This window comes from Sander lucioperca, chromosome 14 (genome assembly GCF_008315115.2).
Source record: "Sander lucioperca isolate FBNREF2018 chromosome 14, SLUC_FBN_1.2, whole genome shotgun sequence".
In the NCBI taxonomy this organism is placed as follows: domain Eukaryota; kingdom Metazoa; phylum Chordata; class Actinopteri; order Perciformes; family Percidae; genus Sander; species Sander lucioperca.
This window is the reverse complement of record NC_050186.1, coordinates 21,333,011-21,351,526: the sequence shown is the minus strand read 5'-3', so window position 1 is coordinate 21,351,526 and position 18,516 is coordinate 21,333,011. Positions and strand designations below refer to the sequence as shown.

The 18,516-nt window shown below is 42.2% G+C and overlaps 1 protein-coding gene across 2 annotated transcripts in view; it reads left to right on the top strand.

The window, feature by feature from the left end:
* Positions 1-2,174: 2,174 nt before the first annotated feature.
* The window catches only part of erf (Ets2 repressor factor), a 38,802-nt gene continuing 22,460 nt past the window's right edge, over positions 2,175-18,516 (top strand). Inside the window, exon 1 of one of the 2 annotated variants that reach the window (XM_035991495.1) lies at positions 2,175-2,863. In XM_035991495.1, coding sequence (XP_035847388.1) covers positions 2,842-2,863 — 22 coding nt within the window. In that variant the 5' untranslated portion in view covers positions 2,175-2,841. The remainder of the gene's footprint in view (positions 2,864-18,516) is intronic. The other variant, XM_031295589.2, reaches the window with a different exon arrangement.

Genomic DNA, 18,516 nt, shown 5'->3' with positions numbered 1-18,516 from the left:
CGGCTGTGGCTCAGGTGGTAGAGCGGTAGTCTACCCATGTCGAAGTGTCCTTGGGCAAGACATTGAACCCTGAGTTGCTCCCGATGCTGTGCCATCAGTGTGTACATGTTTATTGATGAGCAGGTCTGCGGGTGGCACCTTGTATGGCAGCCTCAGCCACCATTGTATGAATGTGTGTGAATGGTAAATGGTTCCTGTACTATGTAAAATGCTTGTGTGGTGCAGGTGTTAACGAAGCATCATATGGAGGCGAGCACGAGGAAAAGAACTAAGGTGAAGAGAGGAGGAAGTGAGGTAGGCGAGTAGAAGGACGAACATGAGGAGGTAGAGAGCAGGAGGAGAGGTGTAGGCGTAAAGAAAGTAGGAGATGTATTTACAAAACTGAGGAGGATGAAGGATACACGCAGAGGAGAGGAAGAGGAGTAGGAGCGTAATGTATGGGGGCAAGGAGGAGATGAAAGAGCGATGTGACAGCAGAAAGGAGAGCTGTTTTCTGTTGTATTGTTATTGTGTCTGTGTGTGTGTGTGTGTGTGTGTGTGTGTGTGTGTGATTGTGACAATGTGACAATCGCATGAAATACTTCACCCACCGTCTGGCCTTCACCTCCCACACACTGCCACTCAAAGTATATGAGCAGAGCAGAGCAGAGCAGAGGAGGGACAGAGAGGGAGGGATGGATGGATGGATGCAAGGGAGAAAACAATGATTGATTGGCTAAGAAAGAAAGCGAAAAAAAGGGCTCCACACACTTATTCTTCTCTACTTCATTTCCTTTCCATCCGCTCTTCAGTTCAGCCCGCTCCTCGCCCTCCAGTTCACGCTCTTGAGTAATTACTGCTACTTTCTTTTCAACTCCCTCTGTTTTTGCTGCCTCCTCAGAGCTGATATAAGTGCTGAAGGGCCCTTCATTAGAGAGGCGAAGAAAGGGAGTGTGGGACAAAAGATGTGCATGTGCATGTGCGTGTGCGTGTGCGTGTGTGTGTGTGTGTGTGTGTGTGAGTGTGTGTGTGTGTGTGTGGAGCCCATAATGCTAATAAGCGCCTGATAGGCTACAGGCGATGTCCTCTTATAATTACAGTCTATGTAAATTTCAGTCTCACCCAGCCACCATCCATTCTTGCAGGACAAAACACCTGTTGATTGGCCTTTGCTTCCTTCCCTGTGTTCAAATGACGGAAGGCGGCTCCCGGACTGCGTCGCTGTCGCAGTTTACAGGTAAACACGGCGCCTGTCATCACCCGCAGCGGTAACGGGTCTCCACAGCAACGCCGTGACGCGCCAACCGGGAGCGAGCGGGGCGACAAAACGGGTAGCGGTGGCGGCGGCTCTGGGCAGCAGCCAGCGATTGGTCCTCATCGAAGATCGTCTATTAAGACAATGAGTCATTCGAAAAATAAAATAAATCTGACGCCATTATAAACGCACTATAAACTAAATGCAGGCAGCAGATATTTTCCCTTTTCATGCACATCTGTCAGTTTTAGGCTATTTATGTTATTCATATTATTCATTTAATTATCATGTATTGAACTGATTGGTTGTTTGCCCCTTGTTCATGCACACAAAATAGCTGAAACGTTAAGTGGATTACCGAATTAGTCAGCAAATAGGCCAGAAACTATTTTGATAATCAATTAATCGTAATTTTTAAAGCCAAAACTGGTTTCAGCCTCTCAAATGTTAATATTTGCTGTGTTAAAAAAAAAAAAAAAAAAGAGTAGGCTATGATATCAAACTGAATATATTATTATACAAATTAATATATTACATTTTAATTTGTCTAACTTTGTTAGGTTTGGGGCAACTGATAGATTTAAAAACCATAGTAATCACAAACAAAACTAAATGGAGCAATATCAATTATCAGATCTGAACATTTCTGTTTCATGTGTAATGCAATCCATATAAACCTAGGCTATTTTGATAGAGGTTAGGTCTTCTGACAAAATCATTTCATCTCATCTGTATCTTTTTTATGGTTGAAATGACAATTACATTTAACTTGAACAAAAAATGCTTTAGCTCAATTGTGTCTGTTGATTGTTCCTCCCGGCTCACTGTTGCACTGAAAGGAAAAGTGAAGCGTTCAAAAACATAGACGATCTTTGGCAACAAGTGGGCGTTCAGTTCCTCAAGCCCTCCCTCCCTCCGTGGGTCAGCGTGGGCGGCCCCGTGTGGCAGGAGGAGAGCGAAACACGACACCCCGAGAGAGAAAGGGGGGGTTGAGGGAACACGAAGTGAGTGAGTGGAAAAAGAAAAAGTCTGTGCCGGAGAAAGAGAGGGGCAAAGAAAGAACAGAGTTGGCTTTGGGGTTTTCGTTCCTTTCAAGCGCCGCTGTTTTGACTGTCGTTTAGGATGATGATGTGGAGGAGGAATCGACCATGCAACATCGTTGCAACAAACGGGATGAACCTTTAGTCTCGTTGCATTCCGCTGCTCCAATACCGACCCACAGCAGCACGACTCCTTCAAACTTCGACCTGCGCCATTCAGACCCGGGCGACTGGATTCCCCCCCAGAGGCTCGGGGCAACTGTTCGCATCAGACGCCGCATAACGTTACTTTAAAACAAATATTCCGGCACAAAACTTTTTCAACAAACGCCGTTGTGTCGAGGTAAAACGCAGAAGCGTATGTGAAGTCAGCGGAGTTTTTTTTCCTACTCAAAGCGAGCACATAATCGGGGCAGGTTCTCTTCTAACAAGCCACTTGTGAGAACAACACCGGAGGAAGGAGTGGGGTATCACTGCTAACTTGGCTAAACGCAAGCTAACTAAAGTCTAAAGTTACGAGTCGACGGGGAAAGTGACTGAAGCAGCACGCCGACGACGACAACAAAGATGAAAACCCCGGCAGACTCGGGTAAGTTGACGGCCACGTTTATTAAATAAAACTTTTCAGACGCTGCTGCTGTTCTTCAAATAAAAACAACAGCGCCTTGCTTCGGTGGCTAGCTAGTTAGCACGCTAACAAACTCTCCGCTCCAAGGCAAAGTGTGACAAAATTATGGCGCTAGGGTGGATCCATATGAGCCTGTTGTTATTGTTTCAGTGAAACTAAAAAGTGAGTCCCGTTCACGACCACGTTGTTTTTCAGCTACTGTGCGATCACAAATGCTACTTTGTAACTTATTTTCACGCTATTTAACTGGAAGCTATGCTGAGCTATTTACAGTGAGGGACAGTATAGTTAGCATAATATCCCGGATCAGTGGTAAGGAGTCAGGGCCAAAGTGAAAGTGCACTTTTAGTTGATGTCCCAGTACAGGACGACTCAAATTTAGTGTAACAAAATTCTATTTAATTTAGCTTTTAACCAACACCACATGGAACAACTAGTGAGTGACTGCAAGTAGTAAGAGTGCACGTTGATAATGCACCCACAATATTAAATCTAAAGAAGAAAGTCAGTGGGAATGGGTTAAAAGAGAGATAACTATAAGGGATTTTTAAGTTCATATCGCAGGGAAGACACTATAAAAATGGCAACTCAAAAGAGTTATTAGTTGCTTTAAGGGCACTATTCAGAGGAGATGATTGGGGAGCTTAAATCCAGTTACATGTAAAACTTACTCAGATATTTGTTATATATTATATTGTTTGTTTGTATATATATATATATATATATATATATATATATATATATATATATATATATATATATATATATATATATTTTGAGGAAGTGACAGAGCAAATACTTGGTTTTTTTTGCATTTTCATTATTACAAGCTGGAGATCACTTTTCCATGTAGGCTTTTACTACAGCACATCCTACAGTGAAATGTAGAGAGTGACTGTGTGATTGGATTGAGAACTTAACTGCTGATAAGTCTGAGGTTGTAGCAGAGGTTATCTGAGATCCTTGATAATACGCTGCCTAAAATTTAACCCAAAAGTCTGTGTTTTCTTTGCTTCCTGATGCACTTTGTTGTCCAAGTAGATTTTACCAGTGTAGCAGCTTTATTAAGCTGCTTCAGGAATTTAAACAGGTTTCAATTCAGAGCTTCTATTTCAAATCCCGCTCATTTTTTAGCTGTTTTTGTTGTCATTCAAATGCTTGTGATTTTCCATCCATAACTCATGACATGTCCTCCATTGTGCCTTTCAGGTGCACTTAAACTCAGTTTAGTCAGAAGTCTGAGATCCAATAGCCATAATGGATGTTTATGAGAGAAAATGCCACACCACAACACTACATCATAATTAGAAACTTTTAGATCTCGGCGCTGCTTCAGATAACTTTTATATCCCAATTATGAGAAAACTCAAACTCCAGCAACTTTTTTCATAGAGAGAGCTTTTATCAGAGGTTCTGTAGCCACATGGGTGTGTAGACATCTTATACCGGAGGGAAATAAAAGTGCTAAATGACCAAAGTAGGCTGTTTGCTGGTGTATTTTTTTCCTTGTGAGTGGCATAGCCCCAAAATACTTGAGTTCACTTTTTTTTTTATCTTGACCATAGAGCTCATTATGCAGAAAATTCTTAGCAGGCATCGAGCAATTTTAAATCCCCGATGTGCACCCAATACTAGACAAAATAATTGTCTTAGGTTATAAACATTTAAATAAAATTTCTTAACTATATGAGTTCTATTTTTATTTCAACCAGTCCTACCATGATCTTTACAAATTAAATTTTAGGACATTCCAAATATGGAAAATGATATCTCTCTTTGTCTGTTAATGTTATTTTCTGGCTTGGTTGTGCTGTTATGCTCAAAAACAGCTTAAAGGAGTTAAAACTGTTGTTGGTGTGTCTGTTGAAAACCAGATTGGTTTGTAAGTTTTCAGTAGTTCCCATTTTAGTATTGTGAGTCATACCAATTTACCTTTAATTTCTGGGGATTGAAAGAAAGTGAGTCACAACTCTAAAGGAAGCTGTGCAGTGACATCAGTGTGATGTAGGCCATTTTACTTTGGCTTGGAGGTTTTTTTGTAAGGAGGCATGCTAATATCAGAATTCCCATTGGTAACCCTGATCTGTATCCACATTACATTATGCATGTAGTTACACAGACCCTTTGTCTGTATTTCCCCTGGTGTTAGCCTGTTGACTACTTTATGTATATATGGGTCAACCTCCACTCCACTCTTCCTATCAGGAAGTCAGCAGTCTGGCCCCACCAGCTCCAATTTTCCACTTGTGTTACTTCTTATATCAACACAGCGCCACATGTGAGACGTCACAGCTGTAGTGTGTGTGTGTGTGTGTGTGTGTGTGCGGAGTGAAAGGAGCCATACATGAGCAATTAGCTGGTCTAAAGTCTGGTGAGGGCTGTTTATGACTGTGAGTGTATTTATGTGTTTGTGAGCATAAATGTGTGTGTGTGCACATGTACGCCCATCTGTCTGTCAACGTGCGGCTCTACCTGACATTGATGTGGTCACAACAAAGTAAGTGTTTGACTTTTACCAGCGAGACCAATTTGCCCTTAAGGAAGACCATTTGGTTGTTGTGGGCAGTTGAGTCAGCATATTGTAATTACAGGAAGAACAACTAAGACGTCTTTATGCAAATTCAAATAGCTCTAATAACACTGGTTAGACCAAAACTAAGGAACCCCGGGCTCATTTTGTTAAAAAGAACGACACTGTCAGTTTCTTTTGGGACAAACACAGTTGTGTTACTGTCTCACTATAAATAATGAATTATGCTGTTGGCACCAGCAGCAGAGACGGCACAATTACACTACAAGTTGAGGCCAGGTTGTTTGTCTCAGGGAAAGTTTGAAAAGAGGTGCTGGCGACTTAAGTGTATAGTGATGTGGTTGTTCAGTCTCTAGAGATGTCCCAGGCCCATTTTCTTTCCACCTCGATACCTGTTTTGAAGATCTGAACTTGTGTATCGGCTGATGCAGAGTTCCGATCCAATACCAGTGTGTTAAAAACAATATATTATTTTCCCACGTTTCCTACAAACCCCAATTCCAGTGTCGTTGGGACGTTGTGTAAAACGTAAATAAAACAGAATACAATGATTTGCAAATCCTTTTGCGGGCCGCCCCCCCAAAACAATAGTAGGGGAAACACTGCCTTTTCTTTTAAAGCCTCTGAACACCCACACATGTGTTTTCAGTTATTCTGGCTGTTTGGACTCTTTTCAGGTTGAAGGTGGGTCGGGGCTTTGATGGGAACTTATTAGGTCACAAATTCTTTCTGCCAATAAGGATGACAAAGCTGTCATTTGTCCCGCCCTAACCGGTGCAACAACACTAACAGTGGACTCAGGAAGATGTCAATCACTCAGTCTATCCACACCCACACAGTCCTGGAAAAGGTCCTATCAGCCACATTAACTATCAACACCTGTGTGGGTGTTCAGGGCCTTTAACAACACTCAATAATCATTTGGGAACTGAGGACACTTATTGTTGAAGCTTTGCAGGTGGAATTTGTTTCCCATTCTTGCTTGATGTACGACTTCAGTTGCTCAACAGTCTGGGATCTCCGTTGTCGTATTTTGCGCTTCATAACGCGCCCCACATTTTCGATGGGAGACAGGTCTGGACTGCAGGCAGGCCAGTCTAGTACCCGCACTCTTTTACTACGTTCTTTGTTGGACTATTCACTCACGGAGTGGTGAACCTCGCCCCATCCTTGCTTGTGAACGACTGAACCTTTTGGGGATGCTCCTTAGGGCATTTTCACACCGACAGCCTTTAGTTCGGTTGAATCAAACTCAAGTTCGTTTTCCCCGCTGGTGCGGTTCGTCTGGGCAGGTGAGAACGTGGCAGTCGAACTCTGGTGCACACTAAAAGCGGACCAAACAAGCGTACCGAGACCTGCTTGAAGAGGTGGTCTCGGTACGCTTTCAATCGAACTCTGGAGCGGTTTGTTTGTGGTGAGAACGTGATCCGTACTCGAACCGCACCAACTATACGTACTCCGCAAGTCTGAGCTAATGTCTCCTGTAGTCAGGTGTGTTTAGCAATCTGCGATGCAGCAGGGCATCAAACTCTAGCAGCTTGCAGTGTTTCTATCACAGAAATAGACTGCAGTCAAGTTTGCCGTCCGTCACTCGCATCTCCGTGGTCAAACCAGCTGCCGCTAAAATTGGAGACAGACGCCGGCAGAGCAGAGCGAAGTCTCGGTGACCAGAGCAGATGTAGTAACGTCTCTTGCGAAACAAAGTCTGATAATTTTAATGAAATGAGCTGGTTTGACCACTAGACCAGAACACAGAACCTTCTTCCTGTATTTACTTTCTTGCTCCCGCCCCCAGACATATCTGACCAATAAGAGGGCTGGATGTTCTTGCCTGATTTGTAATGACGCATTTTGGTATGCTTGGATTTTGGAAAACGCCCTTATATACTCAATCATGACTAGGGCTGAACGATTTTTGAAAATAATCTATCTATATTCCAAATATTGCGATTACGATTCGATATTCGATTATTTTTTTAAGCTCTTTGTCTTCTGTATTATTCAACAAAGAATAATATAATGTATAGTATGAACACACAATTACACACTAGACAGTTAAATAAGTAAAAATATAGTATATATCTACACACACACACACACGTGTAATTTTTTACAGTGCACAGAGAGGAGCTGCCTCCAGCCCCTCCCCCTCGTGAAGTTGCGTGCTGCCGAGTGCACTTGTTCAGAGAGGCTATCGTTGCGTTAGCTAGTTGCTGGTGTTCTTGCCGTGGGATTAACTGTACTAATAAAACCGTTGAAACACCGCGGCCACGCTGCTGTGAAAGCTCCCCGAAAGTCATTTATCAGTCTGGTTGTTACCCCTCTCAGTAGCAGCTCCTCCACTCATATCTTTATAACGGAGCTACCCGCTAACCGGAGCTAACCGCTAATCGTTGCCAATTGAGCCTTGAGTTCTGTGTGCCTGTATCCATTAACTGCATGTATAGACTCAAGCCCGAATAAAACCCTTCATTTTATTAACATGGCTGTAAAAGTTTTAAACTACAACTCAGAGTTGTTTGAATGACAGAAATCAGCTCACGGTACAGTGTAGCGTTAGCATGCTAGTTGATGCTTTCTCTACGGCGTGCAGACTGATTGCTCTCGCGAGTCATGTGACCAAATCGCAGCCTTTGCGATTAGGAAATCGCGTTTTAACATATCGCGATATTATCGAAAATGCAATTAATCGTTCAGCCCTAATCATGACCAATTAACCTGTTCACCTGTGGAATGTTCCAAACAGGTTATTTTTTTTTAAAGCATTCCTCAACTTTCCTAGTCTTTTGTTGCCCCTGTCCCAGCTTTTTTGGAACATTTTGCAGGTATCAAATTCAAAATGAGTGAATATTTACAAAACAATGACATTTATCAGTTTAAACATGAAATATCTTGTCTTTGTAGTGTATTCAATTGAATATAGGTTGATAAGGATTTGCAAATCATTGTATTCTGTTTTTATTTACGTTTTACACAATGTCCCAATTTCATAGGAATTGGGGTTTGTAGTAGCAAGTGTATATTTTTATCTTCAAAATAGGGAATTCAAATTAGATTAAAATGTGATGCTTTTTTGCAGTACCACTTAGGTCAGGCCATAAATATGAGGGTACGGACCAGGTTCAGGTCTTTCCAATAGATACTAAATCATGACAGAATCCATTAAAGAGGAAAATGTCACAACCAAATAGCCCCTAAATGCCAGTGTTTCTCACAGGATGTACCTGATCACATTCCTGATTACTACTGAGCCGATCCTGAGCAAGCAGACCCTGGAAAAAGTACAACAGGGTGACGTCAGCATTTCTCTGGTGTGTTGTCAAGGGGCAACCCAGGTCAGTGTTGCTGCGATCATCTCTCGATGTTACGGCAGGCCTCTTTTCCTGGAAGTGTGTATGTACAGTGGCTTTGGTGACCCATACAAAGCTAAGAGAATAGACAACAGGTTGCACACGCTGGGACATGCTGGCCAAACTAACACTGGGGCCTCACACAGGAAAGCCTTTCAGTCAGTCTGGTAGGTGAGTGTTGATAGACAACTCTAAAAAGATAAACAATCTAATGAAATGACACCACAGCATTCAGAATCCCCCTACTTGAACGCTACATGATTAAGGGACATTATTTCAACCGTTAATGTCAAGTGTATTTCTTAATATCTATATAATTATTTACTATGAAAAACAAATGAATACAATCAAGAATTCCTTGTCTTACCTCTGATATCAGACAGAATTGTCAACTAGTTACACCCAGTTTACATCTTCAGTCTGACATTCTTCACTCTAACTGATTTCCGTGGGGGGAGGGAGATTAGATTTTCCCTAACCAATCACAAGAGACTCGTACGGTATGAGCAGGCCAACATCCGGTTTAGCCTTGTGCTAACTTGAATGGGGATAAGATAATTCAATCGTGCGGTTCTCCTAGACTTTCCAAATGTTATCGAACCAAATCGTTCAAATTTTAGATAGTGAACAAGTAATTTCGTGGGGGGGTGGTAACGCTCAAAACAATTTGCCCTTTAACAGCCGCAAAGGTAGCGACAGCGTAGGCTACGGCGGAGCCGATGACGTCAGCACAAGTTTAACTAACTTGGTTGTGATTTGCCAGTGAGCTCAGTCCTAGAACACGCACGCAAGGTAAACAGTAAAGAGACAGACAGGGCAGGGCAGCCGGTAAAAACTTTATGGATTTTCTGTAGGTCCACTGTCCCGCCGATGCGGCGGCTCTCGGTATGCCAGTACACCACTGGAGCGAAGTAAAAACTTAACTACGATTTTGGCGACATGCTGTCTATGTTAACACAGCTTGACAACGTAGTCTCACCTTTGGCACTGATTGGCTAATAGTTAGTCCCCTGCAGCGCTCATTGGATTGAGAGCTTTTTTGATCGAGAAATTTTCGTGTCATGATGCCAGACAAATCAGTCTGCTCTGTGGAGTGGGCGGATTCAAAGGTCTGGACCCAGGCTAGTAACTTCTTCCTCTGTCCAACAATGGGAAATTAAAAGAATCTTTCTGTGTAATTTTCGCTACGAGGAATTCAGTTTTTGGGCCCTCAAAAAGCAAAAAAAACCAGGCCTGGCTAAGACAAAGTGCTTTTTTATCTTCACACTACCATTTGTATAGTACATGCAGCACCACTTCTTTTAGTGAAAGAATCTCCACGTCAACTTCAATGTCTTTGTCAGCTGGCTACCTGCTTTCATGTATTTGCTTCAATTCTATGATTGAGTGATTCTGTGTTGGCTCCGTGGCGGTAGACCCCCAGCCGGGCAGATGAAAGGACCGATTAGGTCAAGTGGAACCAAAGACTCACTTCACTGAGCAGATAAGGAAGGCTCCTGCAGCAGGACCGATATCTCTGAAACACCTGACAGGATACTGGGTTTCCGGCTTCAGTAATGTTCAGTCACACACTTAACAAATCCCTTTCGCATTAATATGCCATTTGATCAGTATTCACAGCTAGAAGTTAATACAAAATTCAGATATATTTTGAATATTTTTAGTAATAAAATGCTGAAGAAAGCTCTGTGCTAAACCATTTACCCATCAGACTAGATTTATCAAATACGCCTTGTCAGTGAAGCTTGTAAAGCCTTTGTTCATCAAAAAATGTAGACAGTTGTTTTTTTTTGTGCCCTTGGAGCTCTTTTGAAGGTTTTTGAATCAAACCAAGGCTGAGAGAGACAGAAGGTGTAGAGGTAGGTTTGTGCTTTGTCTGTGGCTGTTTTGGCTAGAGTCATCCTAACTGAAAGAGGTGTGCCGTGTGTTATGGCTATCATCTGTGGTTCGGGGAGAATGAGTTGGTTGGTTTGGCGTTGTTTATGGTCAAAAGGATTGAGGTAGGCCTCCACCCGCATGGGAGTCTGCCGTCTACACACTGCAGAAAGGATAACGGGACAGACTAGGTGTGGTCCTGTATGGGTCCGTATTACCACGGTCACCGCCAGTGCTAAAGGAGTTGCAACCAAGCAAAATATCTACCAAACGCCATGTTTTTAGGAAGTCTGTTTTAGCTTAGAAGAGCCGTAGTCTGTCAGTTATTTTCTGGCAGTTAGAAAGACCTACAGAAGGTGGCAACATCTAAGTTATAATGTGTTTTACAATGAAATGGGAGCATTGACACGCACTAAAATCCAACTGTGGCATTCATTGGCAATTCATTGCGACACCAGTGGAAAGTCTTAAGTAAGAAGAAAAACGCAGTTGATTTAGAAACCAGTTGTAAAATAATGCAAAAATAAATTAGATATGTTTTCTCAAAAGGGACCACCTCAAGAGCCACTGAGAGAAAACGCTGCCAAAAGGTTGCATAGAGAAAAAGAGCACAGTTTGGGTATTTTGTGGTTGTTTGGACTGAGTTGATCCAACCCAGACTTTTCCTGCCCATACACTTGTTGGCGGTGCACCTGCATTTTTAGCCCACACTGCTTGATTGTAAATGTGAGATGTCCAGCTGTCAGAAATGCCAAGCACATTTCTGTATTTATTTTCTCACAAATATGAGCATTGGTACTTTTCTAAATACTAATTTCTACTCTATTGGAGATTATTTCCCCTAAACCTTTATTCAAAGGCAGGGGTAAGCCAAGCTCAGAGAAACATTTCATTTCTTTTTCTTTTCTTTTTTTTTTACAAGAAATGCACGTGCACGACAAAAAGACACAAGTGTCAATGTGGCAGCAGCAGTCGGCTGGATCATTTCTTGTTTCAGTGTCCTTGTATCCAAAGTAATTAAATCCAAAGCCAAGACACATCTGGCCTGACTCTTAACAGTATAAAAGGCATATTTCTTACATATGAAACAGACAGTTTCCCCCAGCTGATTTCTTTAGTGATTTTTAAGCACAGTAGAACAAGACAGGTATTTATTTTAACAAAGTCAGGAGTTACCCTGAACTCACACTTTATGCCCATGACAAGAGGCAGGTTTCCTGTAAGTTGGCATGTAATGACATTAAATCCCATGTGAGATAAAGATGTAAAATAAATCTCTCCTTTGGTTTTGAATTATTAACAACAAATTTACAAAAAGGTGCCCAGTAAGTTAGTCAGGGCTTATCCATGCTGCATTACAGTAACTGACTGATGCTATCACCATAAACTATAGATATATTCAAAGGCAGACTGTTTTTTTTGTCAGCTTTTTTTAGACATTTCTGCACTACCCAACCTGTGATATTTTAATAATAACTATACATGACTTAATTACCTAATCATGCTAAAATTCCTTTTACAGTTTATGCCTGCTGTGGAGACATGGTCTAGTTTAATATTGTTAAAGCTGCATGGTAACAGCTTGTTACAGGATTGATCCAATCCATGCAGTGTCACCACGATGAGATACTGCTTGCTTGCAAAGTTTCTTGCATTCATGCCTCAGATGAAAACAGTATAAAGACAAATTATGTAATGTTTTGACTAGATAAAGTCAAAGAGAGCTGAAGAAGGAATTTTCTGGCAGTTGTTGTCTTGTCTAGGACCTTCAGAGTGAAGAAAACCTGTCTTGGTCAATGGAGAGAAAGATGGATTCAGCAGTCTTTCTTGTCTGTTGTGTTTGCTCCAGTCATTGGTCTTTTGGGAACCCTGTGGGTTTTTTTCTGTCTTTTATGGCTGTCGCAACAGGGAACCCTGTGGCTATCTGTGTGTGGTGTGTTTGTTAGATGTGACTCTGCATGTAAGGGTGTTTCATACCCAAAATATATGAAGTTAGCTAAAGGCTAGTTGGTGAAAAACTTTTTTTCACACCACTTTTTTTTTTCTTTTTTTTTTTTTTTTACAAACCACACAAGTGCATACAGGCAGCATACACACACACACACCCTCTCTTTCTCACACACATTCACCTTCTCTCACACCATATATATATATATATATATATATATACACACACACACACACACACACACACACACACACACACACACACACACACACACACACACACATAGCATTCAGCTGACAGGCTGCCGCACATACTGTAGTGTCTCCCCTCAGGGCGGATTAAAGCGGGGATGGATCGATGAGGAGAAGCTGTAAGACAAGGACCTGAAGACATTGGAGGGGTTTTACAGACTCCAGTATGATGACATAACAGCTAAAGTCATCAGCCACATAACATTGTTTACCAGTTGCAGGTGTGTCTGGTGGTGGTGGTGAGGAAGCTGATCCAACTGCACTGATCAAAGCCAAATGTGGCTCTTCATTTTGGTCTAGAATCCACTATTTTCCCTATCTGCTTTTTGTGACCTACAAATGTGGCCTCTATTCAAGTCAATTCACAACAGGTATATGCACTTCTATCATTGAGAATAACTTTAAGGTGACCTATTGTATAGCATTTTTAGCTTTTGTGTTTGTACTATAACATGTTTACATGCTTTAATGTTCAAAAAACTTTATTTTTCTCATACTTCCCATGGCTACTGTACCTGTATTCACCCTCTGTCTTTAGACGCTCTGTTGGAGTGCCTGTCTCTTTAAGTCCCCCTCCAGAAAAAGCCCAATCTGCTCTGATTGGTCAGCTTTCCAAATCGCCGCTCCCGTTGTTACTGTCTGCAAAAAAGTATGCAACAGCATCTGTCATTTTTGGTGCTGCTCCAGGAATAATAAGTTGCACTATAAAGGGAGTTTTTAATAAAAGACTGCGTTGCAGATGCTGTTGTTGTCTTTGTTTTTTCGTTATTAACGTTAGTTGTTCATACGTAACTTTGTGCTTATGTTTCAGGTGATTAAACAGATTTGTGAAATCTTGCAGATGATCTATTTGTGTTCCACGTTAGATTCCTTAAATCCTAACTTTTCCCAAACAGCGGTATGTGATTTCCCCTTTTTGTTCACCAAACGCGGCTTCTCTCCCTCCGTCATCTTTACTCGCACACTACAATCTATGCTCGCGCACCAGATACCAAAAACAAGAGGGGAGGGGTGAAAGTGTGCTTGTCTGTTAGAACACACAAAGACAACATAAGAGTTTTCTTGCAAAATGTAATGTGCAAAATGATTGTTTTTCTCGATTTATTTTGTTTTTGTGATTGTTAGGAGCCGAAATCATAATCACATTTAAAAATTTGATTAATTGCATAGCCCTAGTTAGCAGTGGGCAGTAATAGAGTATAGTAGCACTTTCTACAGTCAAACATCGCAGATAAAGGCTTTTAAACCAAATACTATACTACATGTTTCAGGAGCAATGTGACCCGGAATTGGGGAGAATTTAACAACATTGGCCAAGATGACATCTTTCACTCCCGTTAGCATCTACATGTGACAATATTAACACCGCAGTAGCTTTAAAAAAAACAACTCCAGTCTGTCCTGCCTGGAGCAGATAACCAATCATAGAAGGCCGGCTCGGTGTTACATGACACAGAGCAGTAGTAGAAAAACTGTTGAAACCAGAGAGTTCAGAACAGTTGGAAATCTGAACGTTTTAGCTCAAGGGGATTTCTCTGAAATACGTTTACCTCATTTTTTTGGCCACGTTTAACATACAAATCCGACACCATACATATGATATGCGGTTTCATCTTGTCTGTCCTTTTCTTTATCACCCACAGCACACAAACCCAGCTAATGTTTTTTTTGTCATAACATCAACTTAAAGCTGAATTATTTAGACATTTTGGCAATCCAAACACTTTGTATACTTAAATGATATAATGAATGTGCTCATTGAATCAAATGTTCTGAATGAGAAAGAATGCTGAATCATTAACCGTTGAATATGAGTATCCCTTTAGGCTACATGAATCTAATAGGTGGAAAGCGCTGCCGTCGTTCATCTGGTAACTCCATAAGATGTAGATTTTTGACACTTTTGCTGTCCCTGTTGTTGTTTGAAACCCCCGGGCCAGTGGCAGTGATGAATGATTCGGGTCTCTGTTTTATTGAAACGTGAAAGTCAGTTCTGTCCCTCAGACAGACACTCACTCATCTCGCCCACTCACAGCATGCGCACTTTATTAGGGGGCCCGGACCCCCCACATACCATGAAAACGGGTGATGTCTGTCTTACATTAACACACACAAACACTCACACACACATATAGACACACTCTTTTAATTTTCTCACTACAGCTAGTGAGTGTGGCTTGCTCATTTGGGCTGCCATCTCCCTGCGGTGACGCCGTCGTGCCTCTGTCTTTAATGTTTTAACACAGGGAGCGAGCCACTCAGTCTAGAGACTGAAACATCCAGCTTTAATGCAATAGACTGAGGAATTAAGACTGCGGTGGCTCTGCCAATGAGGAAAGGCTGACTAACGCACCCAGACATCACACATGTAGAAAGTCCCTCGCTTGCTGTTTTAACATTCTAAGAATTTCACGGACACGCTCATCCAGAGTGAATTTTACTGTCACTGTGATTGCACTATAAGCTACAAGTGCTACATCAACAACATTAGGAGCCAATGTTAAAGTGTGGTAGCTCAGAAACACAGTGTTCTGGCAGGAATAACAAATATTCATGTTTGAGTTCAGAAGAATATGTAGAGAAGGTTTCTATCTTTTCAGTGACAACCTTCAGCATTGGCATGCAGAGCTAAGAGATTGGGATTGTACAAGGTGATAGCTGATGTTCAGAAGCAGTTTGAGGTAAAAAGGTTTGGGTTTCTTCCAGTTTGAGTGTAGTTGATCTAATCAACAGCAATCGCCAGCAAAGTGATAAGGAGGTTACCTTGTCGGTATCATAAAATGTAGTGTTCCACTAAGAGTTGAATTAATTCGGTCATAGCGGGCTGCTGACTCAGTTTATAGTACCACAGTTATCCATGCCCCTGCATAACCTTACGTTTAAAATATTCCATGCAGTGGGTATACAGGGTACACAGATTTGAAATCGGTATAATGTTTGTATTTCGTGTAGGCTACCTAATTCTGTCTAGGATCAAATGTTGTACAGATTGTAAAGCCATCTGAGGCAAAAACTATACAGTATGAATAAAAAGGACGACTAATAATAGCCAAGAGTGTTAATCAGTGCACAAATATGCACATTCCTGTCTATTTGCTCTTGACACACTCCGGCTACTCTGCTGCCTATGGCTGAAGTTTTATGACTTCAGGAGAATTTAGATACACTTCAAATATGAATGCAGAAAGGATAAGTTTGTTGGATTCTTTACTCCTTTTCTCGCATCACAGTCACATCCATAAACTCTAGCATGGTCGTGCTGGTTGTCCTACTAGTTGTAATCAACAGTGGAGCCTCTTTGTCTGTGTGGAAAGATGCTGAAAGAAAAGCGGCATTCTGGGAAAGAGGGAGGGGGAGGCGAGAGGAGAAGATGAAATTTGATTGGCATGGAGTATGAGAATGAGTCACTCATCCAGCTCCCTGGATTTGGTGCGATGGGCCTATTCTGGGCTGCGGTGATACGTGTATGTGTGTTCCTATGTGGTTGTGTGTACGCGTGCACATCAGTGTTCACATGGCTCAATCCAATAGCTGAAGTCACCAAATTTTCATTGTTGGCCTACACACCGCGGCGCGTGTGTGTTGATGGAAAATGAAAGTCGTCTGGCAACCAAACCACAACACAGAAGTCAGATTCTAATGCAGCTATTTATCTTCTCTCTCTCCTGCTTTGAAGTCCTCTCTACAACACCATCACTCTGCAAATCAATCCAGTTTCACAACGACCTCAACCAGTTTCTGACAACTTCAAGTTGTGTTTGTAGGGATTATTTTCCATTGACAGTCAGTCTAGTAAGAGTAAAGTTTGTCTATAGATTGCCGAATTAAGGCTCTGGCAGAATGTTCTTTTCTCATTACTAGGGATGTAACGATGCATCATGAATTGGTTAAAAATCGGTTTAAATGTGTAAAGATTACCGACCTCTCCTTCCAGACAGCGCTACGACTGTTGACTTCAAGGCACCTAACCTTAACCTCACAACATTTTTAAGTGTTTTATTCACACCAGTGGTCCTCTTGTGCCCATGCCCCTCGCAGCGCCCATCCTGGGCGTTGCGTTTTAACCCAAACCTAACCATAACCATCGCCTAATCCTAGTGCCTTCCAGGCAGCACTGCCTGGAAGAAGACGTTGGGGGCTTAAAACACCGATAAACGGATGTATTAACCCTCTAAAAACCAAGTGGCATCTCAAATTAACAAGCACAACCATGGACAGAAGTAGGAATAGCTCCTGAATGTCTTTTGAGCAGTAGTATAAAGTTATAATGGCATAAAACATAAAAAAGGAAAAACATAAATTAAATTTATTTGATAATTTATTTCCCTAATAGAGAAGACACACCAGCCCGATAATCGGGCGTCGGCCGTCTGGCAAGGTCCGTGACTCGAGTCTGTTCCGTGTGTCCCGTGCCGTCGGCCGTCTGAGGAGCCTTCGGCCTTCATTTGGGCCGACCCGACATGTTCAGTCAGGGACAGGGCAGTCGGGACAATGGGGAGCGGATGAGCCGCTCAAAATCTGACGAAAATCTTTTAAACTGACCTTTGTCAATCTGAAATGAAGACAGGTTCAGCAACTGCATGGCCTATTTCTCGCTTAAAAAGTTTTCAGAAACACGTTTTGGTGAACTATTTTAGTACAATATGAGATCGTATTCTGAACAAGCCGCCATGACAGTCTGGCTGTGAATTTCAGGAGAAAAAAGAACCACGTGACGCGTTCGTTCAATCAGCTGCCAGTTTTCATTTTCTGGTAAATAATCAGACTGTTAATGGAAACAATACAGAGCAGCGCCGCCTGCTGCTATGGAGACATATTACGTTTCGCGCACGCGCAGAGCGTACGCTTAAGTCGGCGTCGCCTCAGTGTGTTCTGAGGCATTTTTTGGACCTCGGGACCCGACTGATCAGTCTGACTGGCTTTTCTGCCGACGGTCGGCCCGTCTGGTTGGTGTGTCAGGGCCTTTACGGAACACACCAAGAATCTTGGCTGTACATCATTCACACAAATAATTATTTACATTTTTACAAACTTACCAGTTTTGGAATGTACTTGGTTACATTCAGGAGGAGCTCATTACAGCTGAATGTTTTACAGGGTTGTCATTTTCTGGAACGAAAGCATGCTCAGACACGTTTTAGAACACATGTACATGCATGTATGCGCACTTATTCCTCTCTGGGAATGTAGACCTGAAGCTGATGGGCCTCCAACCTTGGCTCATGTGCTGCAGATTAGGAGATATATTGTGATTGCTGTGATTGTTTATTTTGTCAAGTGACCACAGAAACATGTAGCAGGATCTTCCCCTCATATCCGAGTATAATAAGTGACTCCTGAATGAGCACACACATAGACACACACACTCGCATCACACCAAGCCAGTGCTGGCTTAATCAACGCCTTGGCTGCCTCCAAGGTGCCACCGAGTTTTCCAGGACGCGACAGGTTTCTGTCTGGCGAGGTTCGGGCGGCTGCCTTGTCACAGATTAGAGTGGCTTATCTGTGTCAGTTGTAGCCGAGATGATTTATACACTTAAAGGCTTCACTTTGCAGTCCAGTGCCTTACTCCTATGGCAAACAGTCAAACTCTTTACTTTCTACTGTGTCTTTTAACTCTTTGTCTGCAGACTTGAACATGGCAGTGCAGCTGCCTATGT